The sequence below is a fragment of the Mustelus asterias genome, unplaced genomic scaffold, assembly GCF_964213995.1.
Source record: "Mustelus asterias unplaced genomic scaffold, sMusAst1.hap1.1 HAP1_SCAFFOLD_2080, whole genome shotgun sequence".
Lineage (NCBI taxonomy): Eukaryota > Metazoa > Chordata > Chondrichthyes > Carcharhiniformes > Triakidae > Mustelus > Mustelus asterias.
Genome location: NW_027592025.1, coordinates 41851 through 63602, shown reverse-complemented (window position 1 = coordinate 63602; position 21752 = coordinate 41851). Strand labels below are relative to the sequence as shown.

Below are 21752 nucleotides of genomic sequence, written 5' to 3'. Positions count from 1 at the left end.
GTCTGATAGAGTATGTGCAAAGAAAATGTTTCTTATGAAGAGTCTAAAACTTGGGGCCGTAAATATAAGATGATCAGCAATTCAGACGAAACTTTAATTAGAAATCATAGAAACCCTACAGTGCAGAAGGAGGCCATTCGGCCCATCGAGTCTGCACCGACCACAATCCCACCCAGGCCCTACCCCTACATATTTTACCCGCTAATCCCTCTAACCTACGCATCCCAGGACACTAAGGGGCAATTTAACATGGCCAATCAACCTAACCCGCACATCTTTGGACTGTGGGAGGAAACCGGAGCACCCGGAGGAAACCCACGCAGACACGAGGAGAATGTGCAAACTCCACACACAGTGACCCGAGCCGGGAATCGAACCCGGGACCCTGGAGCTGTGAAGCAGCAGTGCTAACCACTGTGCTACCGTGCTGCCCCAGAGAGGCGAGAATATGGAAATTACTGTCAAAGGGAGTGGCTGTCTAAATAGAAAAGATGCATTTTAGGGGAAGCAGATGAGAGAGAGAGGAATAGAAGGGTAAACTGATAGGAATAGATCAAGTAAAGCCAGAGGAAGCTCCTTTAACTCTGAAACAAAGCATTGAATAAAGGAAAACAGCATAGACCAGTTGGACCCAAAGCCACTATGTGCTGTAAATTCAGTCTGATATTCTGCCAAAACACCTCCTTATCCTATTCAAATCTTCCCGTTAATGTCCAATTTATTTAATCTTTGTTCTGTCTCCATGATCTTTAATTCCTCACCCTCTCTAGTCCCAGTCTCCTGTTTACCCTTTAGTATCTCGCGCACTCTGATGTTCATTCCTTGTACATGTTAATATCTCTCTCAGTAACATTTTGCTCTCTCTCAATGCTCTTAATTGTGTAAACAATCGAGTCCAATCCTGCTATCCTCACTCTCAACAACATTTGCAAACTAAGGTGGTCTTATCATACATTCCAGCTTAAACTTTTTATTATCACTCCCAGCAGCGACCCTCCCCACCACCCATTGCCAGTCTTTCTCCGCACCATTCCTGACCAACCTTGTCCAAACCCACTCTTATCATTCTTCATATGTTTTAGAATATCAAGCACTCTAATTCTATTCTTCTGCTCTGCCTGTGCCCTTTATTAACCCACCAAACCCAATTCCATTTTCCTCATTCTCCAGAACCTTTTATTATCTCAGCAAGTCCATTCTCTTCACTTTCCGCATGCTTTACTGTCCATCCCAGACTAATTTCACTTCTTTGCTCGTTCAGCACAGCCATTATTATCCCACCTCCTTGTCCCTTTTAATATTCCACCAAATCAATGAATATTGAAAGAGATTACATTTGAAACGAGGTAAAGTGACGGTGGTGTTTGTATGGTATCCTGTGCTCAATTAACTTGGCTAATTTCTTTTGTAGTTTTGCATGAGGATCAAACAGCTTTAAAAGCCCTGGTAGTCATGACAACAGAAGCATCCATTCCTAGCGGTGCCAAATCTGGTGTGGGTACCCCGACTCACCAAGACTTCTTTTGGCTGCGATCCTTGGTGGCAGGAGGTAACCGTATTCAAAATAATTGATTTAGCAAAAGGAATACATGAATTTATAAAGCACCTTTCACAATTGAAGTCGGTAAAAATACCTCTTGAGGCTGGTATGAGTCAAAATAGAGTCGGCTTTATTCTCACAAGCTTGTGGGAGAACCTGACCCCTTGAAAGTGGAAGCCAAAGTTCTCTCTGAACACAAGAAGCGTGGACATTTATACATCAGGGTTCCCAATACAAGTCATGAAGCAAAGTCCAGTTAACAGTCCTTGATCATAAATTATAGTTCCTTTAACAGTTTCTGATACACTTTGGTTTATGGTTAGAGACTATCTGGTATCCTTGGGTCATAAAGCCCAATTCCCCTGGTAGTTGTAGTCAAGATGCAACCTCTGGTCCCCCGCTCTTCCCGCGGCCTTTCCTTTGAAGTGACTGTGTGCGATTGCAGTTGTCCCAGTGGGAGTCCTCCTTCAAACGGCCATTCTCGCACTCTACCATTTGGTAGCTGCTTCCTTTGTTTAAATCATACACAAGCCTACAGGAAACGTAAGACTTATCACCCAACATTTACATTTAACTGTGTGTTTTATCAGAATGATATAAACAAGCGAGGGAACCATGAACAAATGGCTTATACTACTAAAAGTAAAAGATGAAACCATGAACAAATGGCTTATACTACTACCAGGAGCAATATAAACAAAGGGGAGACTAGCCATAAGGAAGGGTTATGTTTGTGATACATTCCAGGTACAAAGTTCAACCTTTTAGGTACAAAATACATTGAGTACAAAAAAACATTAACCCTTTCCCTTCTTCAATCCCCCCTTTTGGTCAGAGGCCAAGTGCAAACATGGCCCCATGACCAATTCAGAGCCAAATGTCACCAATATATATGGGCCTACCTCCTTCATCAGGAAGTCTGCCCCTTCTGCCTGTACACTTGCACTCGGCATAATGGTGAATATAGGGTACCACATATGCTAAATAACACGATCCTACCCAATCCTAAGGAAGCCATGGGTAGGCATTGTTTCCACAGACAAAACAGGTACCATCATATGCAGTCATGCTGCTCATATAAGTAGAGGAGAGGCTGACCAGGACATCAGCAATGGGGCAATGGAGTGTAATCTGTTGCACCAAAGCCCAGGCACCACTGGTGACATTAACCTGCTGGGTACAGTAGCTGAGGCCCACAGGTATGGTTCCGTTTCTTACCAAGCAAATAGATCCCCCCTTGTTGGTTTTTCACAACATGCCTGATGGGGTTTTTTAAATGTCACTTTCCTTGTCCCATCGTGGGTTCCATTCTGATTCGAAATCCCCTCTACCATTCCTGGAGTTGACAAAGGGATAGGGAATAAAGGACTTCCCCCCCCTTTCCTTCGTACTTGCTCAAAATTTTGACTGCAATACATACAAGTGAGACATATACATGAAAGTGTTCATGTGATAGGGTCGGATTTTAGAGGATTGGTACAATGATCGCTTGGATCAACCAAATCTCATGTTGATGTACACATCCTCCCGAGTCCTCTGCTGTTGCCGGGTACAGATCCATCTCGGTCCCTCAGCTAAGCACCAAAAATCCTAGTTACCCACATTACATGCATGGGAGACCCCAATCACCTCGCCCCTCCAACAGAGTTGGCAACATGGCATGGTTAAGGAATCCCAAGCAGCGGTCCCTACGGGTTACCTCCCAGGGACTTATTCCATGTGTCGGAAGGTTACAATAGACAGAGCCATCATTACAGAGATGCTTACGATGCTCTATCTTCAAGTCTACACAATTCCATCTATACTTCCCCTCCGTAACTCGCAGGGCAAGGGTCGTGAGAAGCAGCAAGAAAATCATCCTATAACTTAACTAATAACCCGCGCGACCATTATACAATGGTCCAAAGGCTATACCGCCCGTGCGCCACTGCCCGCGAACCCGTTCAGCTTGCTTGGAGGTCAACCGTCTCGCATATCTGTGAATTAAGCACACTACACAATTTTAACTTTATAGGGGCCCTTTCATTTAGGGGCAAACCCAGGTTTGTCAAGTAGCGCTTTTACTAGGACACAACTTCCCGCCCGTCAGGGAGCATTTCAAGCTCTCTCTCTCTCTCTCTCTCTCTCTCTCTGTCTCTTTGTTCTGGATTGTCTTTTACTAATTTGCACATCCCTTTTAGTTGGGTGCTTAGTTCCAAAACATATCTCCTGAATTCATCTTTTAGTGAACCTACATCATCGCCCATTCTGTCATTAATTTCATAAAGGGTTAATCCGGTTGTCCGGTTTGTGGCAACTCTTAATCTCATCAGTATAGTGGGCAATATCTCTGTCCACAATTTCCTGATATCTGTATGGCTTTAGCTAGTACATTATACAGTTAACTACACACCCCTCTTCCATAGAAAGCTTAGTGTGAATTAAATAACACTTTACACTGGTTTTTGGCTGCAGTTGGACATCTATTCATTTGTATATAATCTCATCAAAAGACATCGTTTTCCCCATTAAAATCACATACCATACAGCTCCAATCTTTATATAATGTACCCCGAAATTATCTCTAGTTTAATCATTTGTATGGCGAGGTAAACAGGAAGCTCCTACAGAATTATGTTTATTCTGTTTACACAACCTATAATATATAACTATATTATACAAAATTGGTGAAGGCTTTTCAGGATTTTATTTTATTTCCGGGTCTATATAGCAGTGCTATACTGTATAATAAAGATAATCAAGCGGCAGTTATATCATACTTTACACATCATAACTGTGATATCCAAACCCCTTTAATCCAATCCGTTTCCAATTTTAAACTGAGCTCCAGATCAAACCCCCCCCCCCGCACTCGAGGAAAACAACAGGCACCAAATCAAAACCAAAGTAGGTACAATACACACTAGTTAATTAATCAGTAACATTTTGGTTTGATTTTAACTGGCTAGATTTTAAGCTTGACAGTGCTCAATATTTGGCAAACTTTGAACAATAGATAGCACATACAATTCCAACGGCAGTACATAAGTTTAACCAGGTCACAGAATATTAAACTATCAGACATGTCTAAGGGCAATTTGCATTGGCAACTAAGATTTAATTGATTAATCTCCTGCTGGAACTTGAAATAAGCAGAATTACAATTCATTTCACTTAACTTAAAATATTTTAAACTGACTCATAGACAGTACATTTACCTCATTCTTTTGTTCTTGCTTATCTACTTTTCCATAAAATTACTTAATTTCTTCTCCCAATTTCTCAACTAACTCTCATAATCTTCACTTTAAGACAAAGGAGCGAGCACATGGTTCCCTCCAAGGTTTAAATCCTTTCTTAACAAAAGTCAAACACAGGTTTAATCAAAATTCAAATTGGCTATTTCCAACTTCAGTTTATGTACTTTGATTTTGAAATTTCAATTTACCTTCTAATTTTATCTAAACTCTGTATCAAACCCACTGTTGTAAAATCACATCAAAACAAACAACTCTGTTAAACACACACAGACACACATGAAAGCTTCCAACACTCATTCAAACTTAACATCTTAAACTGAGATGTAAGTAAAACATTTAAAAGAATACAGAACTTGGATTAAGACAGTCACTTTTATTCTTTCTTCCAAACTGTAATTAAAACTCAAAACAGAAGTAAATTCAGGAAATCTTATCACTTTAATCTTTTAACAGTCTTAACACCTCCCCAGCTCTCCTGAAGCTAAACTAAGGTCATTTATTACCTGCAATAAACACTCCACAAGAACAAACAAAGGCTTCGACAATTCCTGCTCTCAATTTAATACAACAACAACCACCTACATTCAACTAGAAACCAGATCACACAAACACACTGAAATACAAAAATTAAGATTTCTCCTATCCACCTCCAGGTATGCCACAAGCCCATTCTACCAACTCATCATAGTTCGGGGTACTGAGAATTCCCATTTTAAGGATTTTTTGGTGAACACTAAAGAATTCATCCTTAAAAGCCTGGATGAACGCTCGATCTCCTCGACTTGGGTTTCCTTGTCCAGAGCACTCCTGATGTACCTGGAACAACCATCCCCCACATTCAGAAGCTCCTTCCCCTTTTAGCTGTTTCGTTGTGGTCATTCTGCTCCAGTTAGTGGGAGCATTCCCTAATACTCTCAGAATTTCTACCTTAAACTGGGTGAAGGGTGCCTGTTGGGCATCTATCTCTGATGTTAGGGCGACTACATGTGTCCACCGTCCCCCACTATAATCCTGTGCTGGAGGAGCGGCGGGTCCACCTGCTACCTGCCTCCACTTATCCGCTGGACAGGCTGCCCTGACCAGCTGGTGTACGTCTCTCAGGTGTAATTGGCGTCCTACCCAGATTGTGTCTAATTCTTCCCAGAATTTAGTGCTTGCGCTTCTAGGTTGTAATTTACCCAGGGAAGCCATTATCTGCTGCCTTTCACCTGAGATGAATGGTTCATAATTTACTTTTGGCTGCGAATCTGTTCCCCCTCGGGTTACTAGCATTAAGTTGTGTTCTAGTGCTTCCCATTCCTCTGGAAGAGCATTTAGTTCCTGTTGTGTGGACTCATAAGGAGGTAGAGGAATGGTTTCCCCTCTCCATAGCTTTTCTTCTAATACTTGGTTTTGTTTCTCCAGTTCCCTTACTCTGCATTCTAACTCCCTAATCCTTTCTTTATCCTCACTCCACTTTTGAGTAGAGGTGACTATTGCTCAATTAGTCCAGCTAACTGATGTATTAACAATACTCCTATTTTCTTTGTCATGTTTCTCTTTTCTTTACCCAACCACTTATGCTGTTGGCCCAGAGGGCAGGATAAGTTCCACCCCCCTTTTCTCATCTGTTTAATGAATTTGTTCCTCTCAGTCATACACTCATTTATCAGGGATTCCGGAAGTCCCCACTGTCCTTGTGCTTGTGATCCCACCATAATACAGATAAGTTTTATACTCACCACCTGGAGCCTTCTATTCTCCCTTCTCGCTCTCCCACTCCTAGGCTGCTCTTATCAGAGTCTGGTGTTACCTGTCAGGGTTGATCAAATCCCTCCGTACGATCACTTACACTATTAAGCTTACTTCTACTCCGGTGATCACTCAGACAGTTTCTTTCTCACTCACGTCTGAACATCACACCTCAGGCACCTTTTTCTCCAGTCTTTACACTCACTTGAGTATTAAAGACAAATGCCTCCTTGTCCGTATATGTTCAGTTCAGACGTCTTTCACTCTCACACTCTCTCATCACATATGATCAGCCCACTGTAGTTTGACTCACCCTATTAGGTTCAGAACTCTATTCCAGTATCCAGGTTGTGGCCATTCAACCTGAGCCCGCAAACAGAGTCCCACAAACAGATCCCGGGGTGTCTCCCGGCTTTCGGCACCAAATGAAGTCGGTAAAAATACCTCTTGAGGCAGGTATGAGTCAAAATAGAGTAGGCTTTATTCTCACAAGCTTGTGGGAGAACCTGACCCCTTGAAAGCGGAAGCCAAAGTTCTCTCTCAACACAAGTGTGGACCTTTATACATCAGGGTTCCCAATACAAGTCATGAAGCAAAGTCCAGTTAACAGTCCTTGATCATAAGTTATAGTTCCTTTAACAGCTTCTGATACATTCTGGTTTATGGTTAGAGACTATCTGGTATCCTTGAGTTATAAAGCCCAATTCCCCTGGTAGTTGTAGTCAAGATGCAACCTCTGGTCCCCCGCTCTTCCCGCGGCCTTTCCTTTGAAGTGACTGTGTGCGATTGCAGTTGTCCCAGTGGGAGTCCTCCTTCAAACGGCCATTCTCACACTCTACCATTTGGTAGCTGCTTCCTTTGTTTAAATCATACACAAGCCTACGGGAAACGTAAGACTTACCACCCAACATTTACATTTAACTGTGTGTTTTATCAGAATGATATAAACAAGCAAGGGAACCATGAACAAATGGCTTATACTACTGCCAGGAGCAAGATAAACAAAGGGGAGACTAGCCATAAGGAAGGGTTATGTTTGTGATACATTCCAGGTACAAAGTTCAACCTTTTAGGTACAAAATACATTGAGTACAAAAAAAATTAACCCTTTTCCTTCTTCAACAATCGTCCAAAGATTTCACAGCTAATGAAGTGTAGTCACTTGTAGCATTGGGAATCTGGTAACCAATTCGCACAAAGCATCTTCCACAAACAGCAATGTTATAATGACCAGATAATCTGTTTTTATGATGTTGAGACCTGGAGACAGGGGCTACCTGCCCTGCTCTTCTTTGAAGTAGTGTCATGGGATGATCTTGAGAGCAGATGGGCCTCAGTTTAATGTGTAATCTGAAAGCCGGCACCTCTGACAGTGCAGCACCCCCTTGTACTGCTGTGCTGGGGTATCAGTCTGGCTTGTGGTGCTCAAGTCCTTGGTGTGAGGTTTAAACCACAACCTTCTGACTCTGAGGTAAACATACTAATAGCCGAGCGATGGCTGATATTCTTAGTAAATTGTAAGTACAGGAATAGACCATTTAGTCTCTCAAGCTGGACCTTAACTCCATTTACTCAATCTTGCTCCTTATCCCTAATCTAACAAAAGTCTTGATCATCTAAACTCCAATCGCCCCTTGGCACCTACCCTTTGGGAGAGAGTTCCAGATTTCTTGTATTTGAATAAATGCATCTCAGTTTCCCTCCTCGTAGCCTAGCTTTAATTTTAAGATTATGCCCTCATGTTCTGGACTCCTCCAAAGAAAATAGTTTTCTCTATTTGAAATGACAAAGGGATTCAATAGAACAAATAACTTGCTTAGATAACCTATTAACATTCTAAATCTATACCCAAAAGAATACAAACCTGGTTTATGCAACCTGTCTTTGTAATTTTACAATCTGAGCCCTGGTATAACGCATGGTCAGTATTTCCTTTTGGAGGTGTGGCACCAGAACAGAATGTAGTCCTCTAGATGAAATCTATCCAAAGCTTTATATAACAGTATCAGTTCTTCCTTGCCTTTGTATTTCAAACTTCGTGAGACAAAGGCCATTAATTCATTTAGCACAGGGACACCCTAATCCATTTGCACTTGCAGTGTTCCAACAATCTCAGCATTGCTTTATTTTCTCTGATCCATTCCCTGGGGCGGCACGGTAGCACAGTGGTTAGCACTGCTGCTTCACAGCTCCAGGGACCGGGGTTCGATTCCTGGCTCGGGTCGGTGTCTGTGTGGAGTTTGCACATTCTTCCTGTGTCTGTGTGGGTTTCCTCCGGGTGCTCCGGTTTCCTCCCACAGTCCAAAGATGTGTGGGTTAGGTTGATTGGCCATGCTAAATTGCCCCTTAGTGTCCCGGGATGCATAGGTTAGAGGGATTAGTGGGTAAATATGTAGGGATATGGGGATAGGGCCTGGGTGGGATTGTGGTTGGTGCAGACTCGATGGGCCGAATGGCCTCTTTCTGCACTGTAGGATTCTGTGATCTAGAGTGGGGGGAGGGGCTGAGTGTGAGCAGGGTGGGGGGAGGGGCTGAGTGTGAGCAGGGTGGGGGGAGGGGCTGAGTGTGAGCAGGGTGGGGGGAGGGGCTGAGTGTGAGCAGGGTGGGGGGAGGGGCTGAGTGTGAGCAGGGTGGGGGGAGGGGCTGAGTGTGAGCAGGGTGGGGGGAGGGGCTGAGTGTGAGCAGGGTGGAGGGAGGGGCTGAGTGTGAGTAGAGTGGGGGAGGGGCTGAGTGTGAGCAGTGTGGAGGGGAGGGGCTGAGTGTGAGCAGTGTGGAGGGGAGGGGCTGAGTGTGAGCAGCGTGGGGGGGAGGGGATGAGTGTGAGCAGAGCGGGGGGTGAGGCTGAGTGTGAGCAGAGTGGGGGGAGGGGCTGAGTGTGAGTAGAGTGGGGGGAGGGGCTGAGTGTGAGTAGAGTGGGGGAGGGGCTGAGTGTGAGCAGAGGGAGTGGGGAGGGGCTGAGTGTGAGCAGAGTGGGGGAGGGGCTGAGTGTGAGCAGAGTGGGGGAGAGGGGCTGAGTGTGAGCAGAGTGGGGGGGAGGGGCTGAGTGTGAGCAGAGTGGGGGGAGGGGCTGAGTGTGAGCAGAGGGAGTGGGGGAGGGGCTGAGTGTGAGCAGAGGGAGTGGGATTAAAAATTTTAAAGTTTAAGTTTATTTATTAGTGTCACAAGTAGTCTGGGTGGGGGGCGGCAGGGTGTGGATGGAATTAGTTTGGGAGGAAAATGCAGTAAAACCACGCATTTATACAGTAGCTTTCACAACATCCCAAATTGCTTATCAGGCAGTTAAATCTTCTGGCGTATTGTCACTATTCTGATATCGGCAGCAGCAGCCAGTTTGTACACAGCAAACTCAATGTCACAATGAGCAGGTCATCTGTTTTTTAGTGATGCTGATGTCAGGATAGATCTCGGCCAGGAACCAGTCTTTAAAAGTGAAAAAGCTGGAGTTCAGGGTCTATCTATTCCTGTTAGGGTGAAGGGCAAGGCAGGAAGGGGGAACCCTGGATGACAAAACATATGGAGGCTTTGGCCAGGAAAAAGAAGGAGGCATAGCTCAGATACATGCAGCTGGAATCAAGGGACTCCCTGGAGGTGTACAGGGGATACAGGAGTATACTCAAGAAGGAGGGCAAAAAAAAGGGGCATGAGATAGCTTTGGCTGAAAGGATTAAGGTGAATCCAAAGGGATTCTTTAAGAATATTGAAGGAAAAAGAATAACGAGAGAGAAAATAGGACCCCTCAAGGGCCAAAGTGGACTTGTGTGGAACTGCAGGAGATGGTCGAGGTTCTCAATGAATATTTCTCCTGTGTTTGCCGTGGAAAAATACATGAAGACTTGGGAACCTGGGAAAGTTAGTGGCGATATATTGATTTGATTTATTAGCAGACAGTGAAAAGAATTGTTTCTTGCACGCTATACAGACAAAACATACCATTCATAGAGAAGGAAAGGAGAGAGTACAGAATGTAGTGTTACAGTCATAGCTAGAGTGTAGAGAAAAATCAACTTAATGCAAGATAAATCCATTCAAAAGTCTGATGGCAGCAGGGAAGAAACTGTTCTTGAGTCGGTTGGTACATGACCTCAGACTTTTGTATCTTTTTCCCGACGGAAGAAGGTGAAGGGAGTATATCCAGGGTGCATTAGGTCCTTAATTTTGCTGGCTGCTTTGCCGAGGCAGCGGCAAATGAAGACAGAGTCAATGGATGGGAGGCTGGGGATAGTTCGCATTACAGTAGAGGAGGTGATGGACTATTGAAATATATGATGGTGGCTAATTCTCCTGGCCCTGACCAGGTATACCCAAGAACACTGCGTGAGGCTAGAGAAGAAATTGTGGGAGCCCTGGCTGAGATATTTGCATCATCGTTAGCCACAGGTGAGGTACCAGAAGACTGGAGGGGAGCAAATTTTGTGCCCTTATTTAAGAAGAGCTGCAAAGAAAAACTTGGGGATGAGAGACCGGTAAGCCTAACATCTGTGGTGGGTAAGTTGCTAGAGAGGATTCTGAGGGATAAGATATACAGGCATTTGGAAAGACAGGGTTTGATTAGGAATAGTCAGCACAGCTTTGTGCATGGGAGATCATGCCGTACAAATTTGTTGGAGTTCTTTGATGAAGTTGATGAGGGCAGGGCGGTGGACATAGTCTATATGGACTTCAGTAAGGCCTTTGATAAAGTTTCACATGATAGGCTATTCTGGAACCTTAGATCAAATGGAATCCAGAGAGAGCTGGTAAATTGGATATATGATTGGCTTGATGGTAGGAAGCAGAGGGTAATGGTGGCAGGATGCTTGTCGGACTGGAGGACTGTGACTAGTGGTGTGCCTCAGGGGTCAGTGTTGGGCCCATTGCTGTTTGTTATCTATTTCAATGATTTGGTTGAGAATGTACAAGGCATGATCAGTAAGTTTGTAGATGATACTAAAATAGGTGGTATTGTAGACAGTGAGGAAGGTTATCAAAAATTGTAGCAGGATATTGATCAGTTGGGGAAGTGGGCCGAGAAATGGCAAATGGAGTTCAATACACATAAGTGTGAGGTGTTGTATTTTGGACAGTCGAATCAAGGTAGGATTTTCACAGTGAATGGCAGGACCTCAGGGAGTATCGTGGAACAGAGGGACCTTGGAGTTCAGGTGCAAAGTTCTCTAAAGGTGGAGTCACAGGAAGATAGGGCAGTGAAGAAGGCTTTTAGCATCCTGGCCTTCATCAGTCAGGGCACTGAGTATAGAAGTTGAGAAGTTATGTTGCAGTTGTACAGGATGTTGGTGAGGCCGCACCTGGAGTATTGTGTTCAGTTTTGGTCGCCTTGCCATAGGAACGATGTTATTAAACTGGATAGAGTGCAGAAGAGGTTTACAAAGATGTTGCCAGGACTCAAGGGACTTAGTTCTAGGGAGAGATTGGACAGCCTAGGACTTTTTTCTTTCATAGAAATCCTACAGTGCAGAAGGAGGCCATTCGGCTCATCGAGTCTGCACCAACCACAATCCCACCCAGGCCCTACCCCCACATATTTACCCACTAATCCACACATCCCAGGACTCTAAGGGGCAATTTTTAAACCTGGCCAATCAACCTAACCCGCACATCTTTGGACTGTGGGAGGAAACCGGAGCACCCGGAGGAAACCCACGCAGACACGAGGAGAATGTGCAAACTCCACACAGACAGTGACCCGAGCCGGGAATCGAACCCGGGACCCTGGAGCTGTGAAGCAGCAGTGCTAACCACTGTGCTACCGTGCCGCCCCACATCTTTGGGGCATGGTGACTGAAGGGTAATCTTATAGAGGTGTATAAGATTGTGAGAGGCATGGATAGGGTGAATGCACTCAGTCTTTTTCCCAATGTTGGGGATTCAAGAACTAGAGGGCATAGATTTAAGTTAAGAGGGGAAAGAATTAATGGGAACCTGAGGAGCAACTTTTTTACACAGAGGGTGGTACGTGTGTAGAATGAGCTGCTGGAGGAAGTGGTTGAGGCAGGGACATTGACAACATTTAAAAGGCATTTGGACAGATACATGGATAGGAAAGGTTTAGAGGGATATGGGCCAAATGCAGGCAAATGGGGTTAGCTCAGATGGGTATTTTGGTCAGCATGAACCAGCTTGGGCCTAAGGGCCTGTAGATTCTATGATTCTATGAGTCTCTGTAATTGTGACCAGGAAACTATCATTAATTGTTGTAAAAACCCATTTGGTTCACTAATGTCCTTTAGGGAAGGAAATTATTTCCCCTCTTAACTTAAATCTATGCCCCCTAGTCCTTGCCTGGCCTGGCCTATACATCATTCTAGATTCACAACAATGTCATTGATTCTTAACTGCCCTTTGAAAGGGCTGAATAAGTCACTCTGATCTCAGACAATTAAGGATGGGAAACAAATGCTGGCCTTGCATTAATGCCCACATCCCATTAAATAAAAAAGATTGTATATGTGATTTAATACAATCACCTTATTCTTCTAAACTCCAGGGAATGTTAGACCAGTCAATTCAATCTCTCCTCATAGGTCAATCCCCACATCCCAGGAACCAGTCTTGTGAACATTTGTTGCACTCCCCTAACTTTGTTGCTTTTCTACCTTCAGTAAGTAGACCAAAACTGCGCACAGTTCTCCAGGTCTGGTCTCACTAAGACTCTCTTCACTCTTATACTCCAAGCCCTTTGTAAGGGCTATGATACATTTATTTCCTTAATTGCTTGCTATATCCGTATGTTATGTTTCTGTAATTTGTGTACATTTCCAGTTTTTTAAATTTAATTTTTCCTTCCAACATGGATCACTTCAGACTTCTCCACATACTTATTTTGGAATATAAGAACTAGGAGTAGGAGCCGGCAGTTCAGCTCCTCGAGCCTACTCTGCCATTCAATACTATCATGGCCGATCTTGAATTGGCCTCCATTCCACATTCCTGCCTGTTCTCTATAACCCTTCATTCCATTGCTAATTAAAAATCTATCTATCTCAAGTTTACTCAATGTCCCAGCATCCACTGCACTCTGGGACAGTGAATTCCACAGACTCATAACTCTTTGAGAGAAGTATTTTCTCCTCATCTGTTTTAAATTTGCCCACCCCTTATCCTAAAACTTTGACGACTTGTCCTTGATTGTCCCACAAGAGCAAACATCCTCTCCACATCTACTTTGTCAATAATTTTAATAATCTTATGTTGTTCAATTCGATCTTCCCTCATTCTTCTAAACTCTAGAGAGTATAGGCTTAAATTGCTTAATCTCTCTTCATAAGACAAATCTCTCATCTCTGGAATCAATCTAGTGAACCTCCTCTGAACTGCCACCAATGCCACTACATCCTTCCTCAAGTGAGGGGACCAAAACTGCACAAGGCTCCAGGTCTGGTCTCATTAATGCTTTGTACAATAGAAGCAACACTTCATTACTTTTATATTCGATAAATGTCAAAATTACATTTGCCTTCCTTATTACCTGATGTACCGACACACTAGTTTTCTGCGATTCATGCATGAGGACATCTAGATCCCTCTGCACCAAAGCACTCTGAAGTCTCTCTTCATTTAGACAATAAGTTGCCTTTCTATTTTTCTGCCCGAAGTGGATAAGCTCCTACTTATTCACGTTAAACTCCATCTGCCAAGTTTTGACGCACTCGCCTAACCTATCTATATACTATTTCATTATCACAACTTCTTATCCCATCTATTTTAGTGTCACCTGTCATAGGGTATGGTACCTACAAACCCTGCATCCAAATCATTATTGTAGATTGTAAATAGTTGGGGCCTGAGGACCGAACCCTGTGGCACCCCACTAGTTACACCTTGCCAACCTGAAAAAGACCTTTTAATCCTGACTCTGCTTTCTCCCTGCCCTCTATCCAAGCTAATGAATTATCCAAACCCCATGTGATCTTTAGGGCGGCACGGTAGCACAGTGGTTAGCACTGCTGCTTCACAGCTCCAGGGTCCCGGGTTCGATTCCTGGCTCGGGTCACTGTCTGTGTGGAGTTTGCACATTCTCCTCGTGTCTGCGTGGGTTTCCTCCTCCGGTTTCCTCCCACAGTCCAAAGATGTGCGGGTTAGGTTGATTGGCCAGGTTAAAAATTGCCCCTTAGAGTCCTGGGATGTGTAGGTTAGAGGGATTAGCGGGTAAATATGTGGGGGTAGGGCCTGGGTGGGATTGTGGTCGGTGCAGACTCGATGGGCCGAATGGCCTCCTTCTGCACTGTAGGGTTTCTATGATTTCTATCTTATCTTGTGTATTTGTTATTTTCTTGCCTGTTCACTGTTTCTATCCCTTTGCATTCTATCTTCATTTCCTCACAGCTTACTTTCCAACCTCGTTTTGAATCATCAGCAAACTGGGATGATAATTTATTAGCCTCAATCCATCTGGCCTAATTTTGTGTTGTAACTTAATGTGTGGTATTGAAAGCTTTCCAAATGCATTATATCAAATTATATCAAGCCTACTAGTTATATTAAATGATGCGATGGGTGTTTTATGTCTAACTGAGAGAACAGATTTAACTTCTCATCTGAAAGACAGCATCTCTGATAGAGCAGCACCCTCTCAGTACTGCCCTGGAGTGTCGGCATGGATTTTTCTGCTCCAGTCCGTGGCGTGGAGCTTGAACGTTGTAACTCGGGAGTGTGTTACCAGCTGAGCTGGGCGAGCCGAGTTGTTTGGAATTGTGTAAAATTAGTCTCGGAAAGGGCCAACTGTCCTGTTACAGGGTACAGACAGACTTTAGCATTTTCTAAAACCATCGTCATAGAATAAGTTGCTCCTTTGGAAGTAGCTCCAGGATACATATTCAGCAGAAACTTTGATGTCTAGATTTTCCACGCCCTGTGTCCCCACTGGACACAGCCAGCTGGAAAATGCACACTGCTGTTTGCAAGAAGTGGGGGAAAGTGCAAGAGTAAAATCAAATGTGTATGAGCCATTTAGAATATTTCCCAAGAAATAAATACTTGTCGATCCTATGTGTGATATGCAGAAGAGAAAAGATAGCCTGTTTTAAATTAGATTTTGATTTAAGTTGCTCTTAGTTGGAAGACACGCTAACTGGACAAGTGGATATTTCCTGAAGCAGCTAGCATTTTAAAGGTTGTGCTGAATTATAGTTTCATTGTGAAATGTCATGAGCACAAACAACCTGGGTGCCAAATTGAGTAATGCAATGTCCGCATTAGTTTTCTGTGTGCACGGCTGACCACATTGTTACATCAGAGTAATACATGCACTCCATGAAGCTGTAACCTTGAAAGTTTGCTATTCTAACGTTAGTCAAATGGGGTGATCCAACTTCAGAATCCCAAAGTTGGAAATTGCAGTCAAAGAACAAACAAAGAACAAAGACCATGCTGCCCGACTTAACTAAAACCCCCTACCCTTCTGGGGACCATATCCCTCTATTCCCATCCTATTCATGTACTTGTCAAGATGCCCCTTAAAAGTCACTACCGTATCCGCTTCCACTTCCTCCCCCGGCAACGAGTTCCAGGCACCCACTACGCTCTGTGTAAAAAATCTGCCTCGTACATCTCCTTTAAACCTTGCCACTCGCACCTTAAACCTATGCCTCCAGTAATTGACTCTTCCACCCTGGGAAACAGCTTCTGACTATCCAGTCTCTCATGTCTCTCATAATCTTGTAGACTTCTATCAGGTCTCCCCTCAACCTCCGTCGCTCCAGTGAGAACAAACCAAGTTTCTCCAACCTCTCCTCATAGCTAATGCCCTCCATACCAATCACTGGCCAAAATCTTCCAGTCTTCATTAGATACAGGAGGTTTACCAGAAGCTTGGAGAATTGCAAATTGTTCAAAAAAGGGAAAAACCCAGCAACTGCCGGACAGTCAGTTTAACCTGAATGCCGTGGAAGCTTTTAGAAACAAAAATCCAAGGGATGCAAACTTAAACATTTATGGCCCCAACTGACCATGTCAAGCAAGATTAGACCCTGCACTCTCTGTCAAACCTGCTAACCGTTCCTGAGTCATCCTGGAAACAAAGATAGCTCCCAGCTCTCTCTTCTTCCACAAGAAGTGGGCGGCACGGTGGTTCGCACTGCTGCCTCACAGCGCCAGGGACCTGGGTTTGATTCCCGGCTTGGGTCACTGTCTCTGCGGAGTCTGCACATTGTTCCCGTGTCTCTGTGGGTTTCCTCCAGGTACTCCAGGTTTCCTCCCACAGTCCGAAAGACATGCTGGTTCGGTGCATTGGCCATGCTAAATTCTTCCACAGTGTATCCGAATAGATGCCGGAGTGTGGTGCTAGGGGATTTTCACAGTAACTTCATAGCAGTGTTAATGTAAGCCTACTTGTGACACGAATAAATAAACTAAACTATAACCCGAATCTTAAAAAGCTCCCCCTGACTCCTGGCATCTTCACTTGCAAAAACTAGTATGAGGAGCTTATAGAATTCTTTGTCACTATGATTGAGACCATGGGATAAAATAGTTAAACACATGCTTCTTCCAGACCAACAGTGTTGATTCACCTTGCCCTGAAGGTGCATCTTTCTGTAGTTTCTCCCCTATCTCCCCTTGTGCCCTTTGAGATTTAAACCCTTAATGAAGCCATACTATGAATACTGTGTGCAGTTTTGGTCTCCTAATCTGAGGAAGAATGTTCTTACTTTCTCAGCAAGAAGTGCAGAGACGGTTTAGCAGACAGATTCCTGGGTTTGCAGGACTGACGTATGAGGAGAGATTGAATTGTATTCGCTGGAGTTCAGAAGTTTGAGGGGGCATTGCATAGAAACCTATAAAATTCTAACAGGACTAGACAGGGTCGATGCAAGAAGGATGTTCCCGATGGTGGGGGAGTTCAGAACTAGAGGTCACAGTCTGAGGATACAGGGTAGACTGTTTAGGACAGATGAGGAGAAATTTCTTCACCCAGAGAGTAGTCAGCTTGTGGAATTCACTACCACAGGAAGTAGTTGAGGTATGTTTTCAAGAAACAGTTAGACATAGGTCTTGGGGCAAAGGGGATCAAAGGATATGGGAGGAAGGTATGATCAGGCTATTGAGTTGGATGATCAGCCATGATCATAATGAATGGTGGAGCAGGCTCGAAGGGCCAAATGGCCTCCCTGCCCCTATTTTCTGTTTCTATTAACCCACTTCATGCCCCCTTGACTCGCATCACTAAATTGCTGACCATTCAACCTGCCCTCTTGCCCCTCATGTTGGCTGATGAATGGTCTCTCTCTCTCTTTGGATATTGACCACTTCTCTTTCAAATCTTATGTCATCACACCATCTCTCCCCAAAGCCGACACTTGATCACTGTTCTTGCAAACTATTGCTGCACCCTTATCCTCCCTCTCTTCTAAATCCGTGCTCACCTTATCTGCTGCTCTAAGTACTGAAACTCTGCTGTGGTACTAATATGGCTCTACTCGATGACATAACCTCCACTGTGACGGCGGAGGTTTCTCAACTGCTCTGCAGCATTTGATGTGGTTGGCCACATCACCCTCTCCAACATCTCTCCACTATTACTGCCTTCACCTGGTTCCAATCCTAACTATCCAGTTACAGCCAGAAATTAACATCGCAGCTTTAACCTAATGAAATGTTCCACAGTGTTTCACAAAGAATGAACTGAACCACAGAGAGAAATTAGGTCTGATAACCAAAAGCATGATCCAAATGGTTGGTCTTGAGGAGTGTCTTAAAGCAGGGAAGCAAGGTGGAGAGGCAAAGTGGCTTAGGAAGGGAATTCCAGAGCTTAGGCAAGGCAACTGAAGAAATGGCCACCAAATTTTTAAAAATTCATTTATGGGATGTGGGCATTGCTGGCTTGGCCAACGTTTATTGGCGTTGAGATTGTTGAGCTGCCTCCTTTAACCACTGCAGTCCCTAAGGTGTAGGTACACCCACAATGCTGTTAGAGAGGGAATTCCAGGATTTTTACCCAATGATGGAGCGAAGAAAATTGGGGATGCTGAAGAAGCCAGAATTAAAGGAACACAGATTTTTTGGAGAATTTTAGGGCTGGAGAAGATTGAAGAGATAGGCAGGGGGCAAGGCCATGGAAGGATTTCTGGAAAGTATTCAATTAAGTGCCACGCGGAGTTTTACGTAAAGTTAGGGCTTGTGGGAGTAATATATTAACGTGAATTGAGGATTAATTAAAGAAAGAGAACAGAATGGGGATAAAGAGATCATTTTCAGGATAACAGGCTGTAACCAGTGGGGAATTGCCATTTGTGTTTAGGCCTCAACTACTTACAATCAGTAATAGTGAAGCAGAGGACAGAGTGTCCTATATCCAAGCTTTCTGACAATGTAAAGTTAGGTGAGAAAATAAGATGTGAGGACACAAGGAAGTGGTGAAGAAATAAACTAACTGAGTGGGTATGATATAGCAGAGAGAATATAATGTGGGAAATATGGATTTTGGAAGGAAAATAGAAAAGCGAATACTTTTTGAATGGTGAGGAACAGGAAATTGTTGGTATTCAGTGGAATATGGCAGTCATCGTTTACAAATCAGAAAGTTAACTGTGGTAATGCGGCTCCTTTAAGGGGACGATCCTTGAGGGCCAGATGATCGGACCGGACCCAAGAGAGAGGCTGTGCGGGAAGTCTGCCAATTGGGAGTGAGGGTGCATGTCCTGGGTCAGAGAGGAACCTCAGCTGGATCCAGAAATGAGAAGAGAGTTGATGTGTATTACAGTTGTCAGATCCTTATCTTTGTGTGTATAAATATTGTTGTTTATAAACCAGTTATTACTTGAAGGCACAATGAGTTAGAATCATAGAACCCTAAAGTGCAGAAGGCGACCATTTGACCCATCGAGTCTGCACTGACCACAATCCGACCCAGGCCCTTTCCCCATTACCCCATGCATTCACCCTGCTAGTCCCCCTGACGCTAAGAGGCAATTTAGCATGGCCAATCCACCTAACCCGCACATCTTTGGACTGTGGGAGGAAACCGGAGCGCCCGGAGGAAACCCACACAGACACGGGGAGAATGTGCAAACTCCACACAGACAGTGACCCAAGCCGAGAATTGAACTCGGGTCCCTGGAGCTGTGAGGCAGCAGTGCTAACCACTGTGCCATCATGCCGCCTCATGGTTGTCCCCAGTTGCTTTTGAAGTTACTAAATTAGCATGTAGATACAGCAAGCGATTAGCAAAGTATATTAGAACAGTACAGCACAGAACAGGCCCTTCGGCCCACGATGTTGTGCCGAGCTTTATCTGAAACCAAGATCAAGCTATCCCACTCCCTATCATCCTGGTGTGCTCCACGTGCCTATCCAATAACCGCTTAAATGTTCCTAAAGTGTCTGACTCCACTATCACTGCAGGCAGTCCATTCCACACCCCAACCACTCTCTGCGTAAAGAACCTACCTCTGATATCCTTCCTATATCTCCCACCATGAACCCTATAGTTACGCCCCCTTGTAATAGCTCCATCCACCCGAGGAAATAGTCTTTGAACGTTCACTCTATCTATCCCCTTCATCATTTTATAAACCTCTATTAAGTCTCCCCTCAGCCCCCTCCGCTCCAGAGAGAACAGCCCGAGCTCCCTCAACCTTTCCTCATAAGACCTACCCTCCAAACCAGGCAGCATCCTGGTAAATCTCCTTTGCACTCTTTCCAGCGCTTCCACATCCTTCTTATAGTGAGGTGACCAGAACTGCACACAATATTCCAAATGTGGTCTCATCAAGGTCCTGTACAGTTGCAGCATAACCCCACGGCTCTTAAACTCCAACCCCCTGTTAATAAAAGCTAACACACTATAGGCCTTCTTCACAGCTCTATCCACTTGAATGGCAACCTTCAGAGATCTGTGAATATGGACCCCAAGATCTCTCTGTTCCTCCACAGTCTTCAGAACCCTACCTTTGACCCTGTAATCCACATTTAAATTTGTCCTACCAAAATGAATCACCTCACATTTATCAGGGTTAAACTCCATCTCCATTTTTTAGCCCAGCTTTGCATCCTATCAATGTCTCTTTGCAGTCTACAACAGCCCTCCACCTCATCCACTACTCCACCAATCTTGGTGTCATCAGCAAATTTACTGATCCACCCTTCAGCCCCCTCCTCTAAGTCATTAATAAAAATCACAAATAGCAGAGGACCAAGCACTGATCCCTGTGGCACTCCGCGAGCAACCTGCCTCCAGTCCGAAAATTTTCCATCCACCACCACCCTCTGTCTTCGATCAGACAGCCAGTTACCTATCCAATCGGCCAACTTTCCCTCTATCCCCCACCTCCTCACTTTCATCATAAGCCGACCATGGGGGACCTTATCAAACACCTTACTAAAATCCATGTATATGACATCAACTGCCCTACCTTCATCAACGCACTTGGTTACCTCCTCAAAAAATTCAGTCAAATTTGTGAGGCACGACTTGCCCTTCACGAATCCGTGCTGACTATCCCGGATTAATCCGCATCTTTCTAAATGGTCATAAACCCCATCCCTAAGGACGTTTTCCATCAACTTACCGACGACCGAAGTAAGACTAACCGGCCTATAATTACCAGGGTCATTTCTATACCCTTTCTTAAACAGAGGAACAACATTCGCCACTCTCCAGTCCTCTGGCACCATCCCCGTGGACAGTGAGGACCCAAAGATCAAAGCCAAAGGCTCTGCAATCTCATCCCTTGCCTCCCAAAAAATCCTAGGATATATTTCATCAGGCCAAGGGGACTTATCGACCTTCAGTTTATTCAAAACTGCTAGTACATCCTCCCTCCGAACATCTACTTCCTCCAGTCTATTAGCCTGTAACACCACCTCTTCCTCAAAAACATGGCCCCTCTCGTTGGTGAACACTGAAGAAAAGTATTCATTCATCACCTCTCCTATCTCTACTGACTCCATCCACAAGTTCCCACTACTGTCCTTGACCGACCCTAACCTCACCCTGGTCATTTTTTTTTATTCCTCACATAAGAGTAAAAAGCCTTGGGGTTTTCCTTGATCTGACCTGCCAAGGACTTAGAACCATAGAAAATTACAGCTCAAAAACAGGCCTTTTGGCCCTTCTTGTCTGTGCCGAACCATTTTTTGCCTAGTCCCACTGACCTGCGCTTGGACCATATCCCTCCACACCCCTCTCATCCATGAACCTGTCCAAGTTTTTCTTAAATGTTAAAAGTGACCCCTTTACCACTTTATCTGGCAGCGCATTCCACACTCCCACCACTCTCTGCGTGAAGAAGCCCCCCCTAATATTC

The 21752-nt window shown here is 44.4% G+C and overlaps 1 protein-coding gene across 1 annotated transcript in view; it reads left to right on the top strand.

Moving 5' to 3' along the window:
* Positions 1-1391: 1391 nt before the first annotated feature.
* Positions 1392-21752, top strand: part of slc25a16 (solute carrier family 25 member 16) — a 62060-nt gene continuing 41699 nt past the window's right edge. Inside the window, exon 1 of the mRNA XM_078207144.1 lies at positions 1392-1549. Within this exon, the coding sequence (XP_078063270.1) occupies positions 1453-1549 (97 nt within the window). The 5' untranslated portion in view covers positions 1392-1452. The remainder of the gene's footprint in view (positions 1550-21752) is intronic.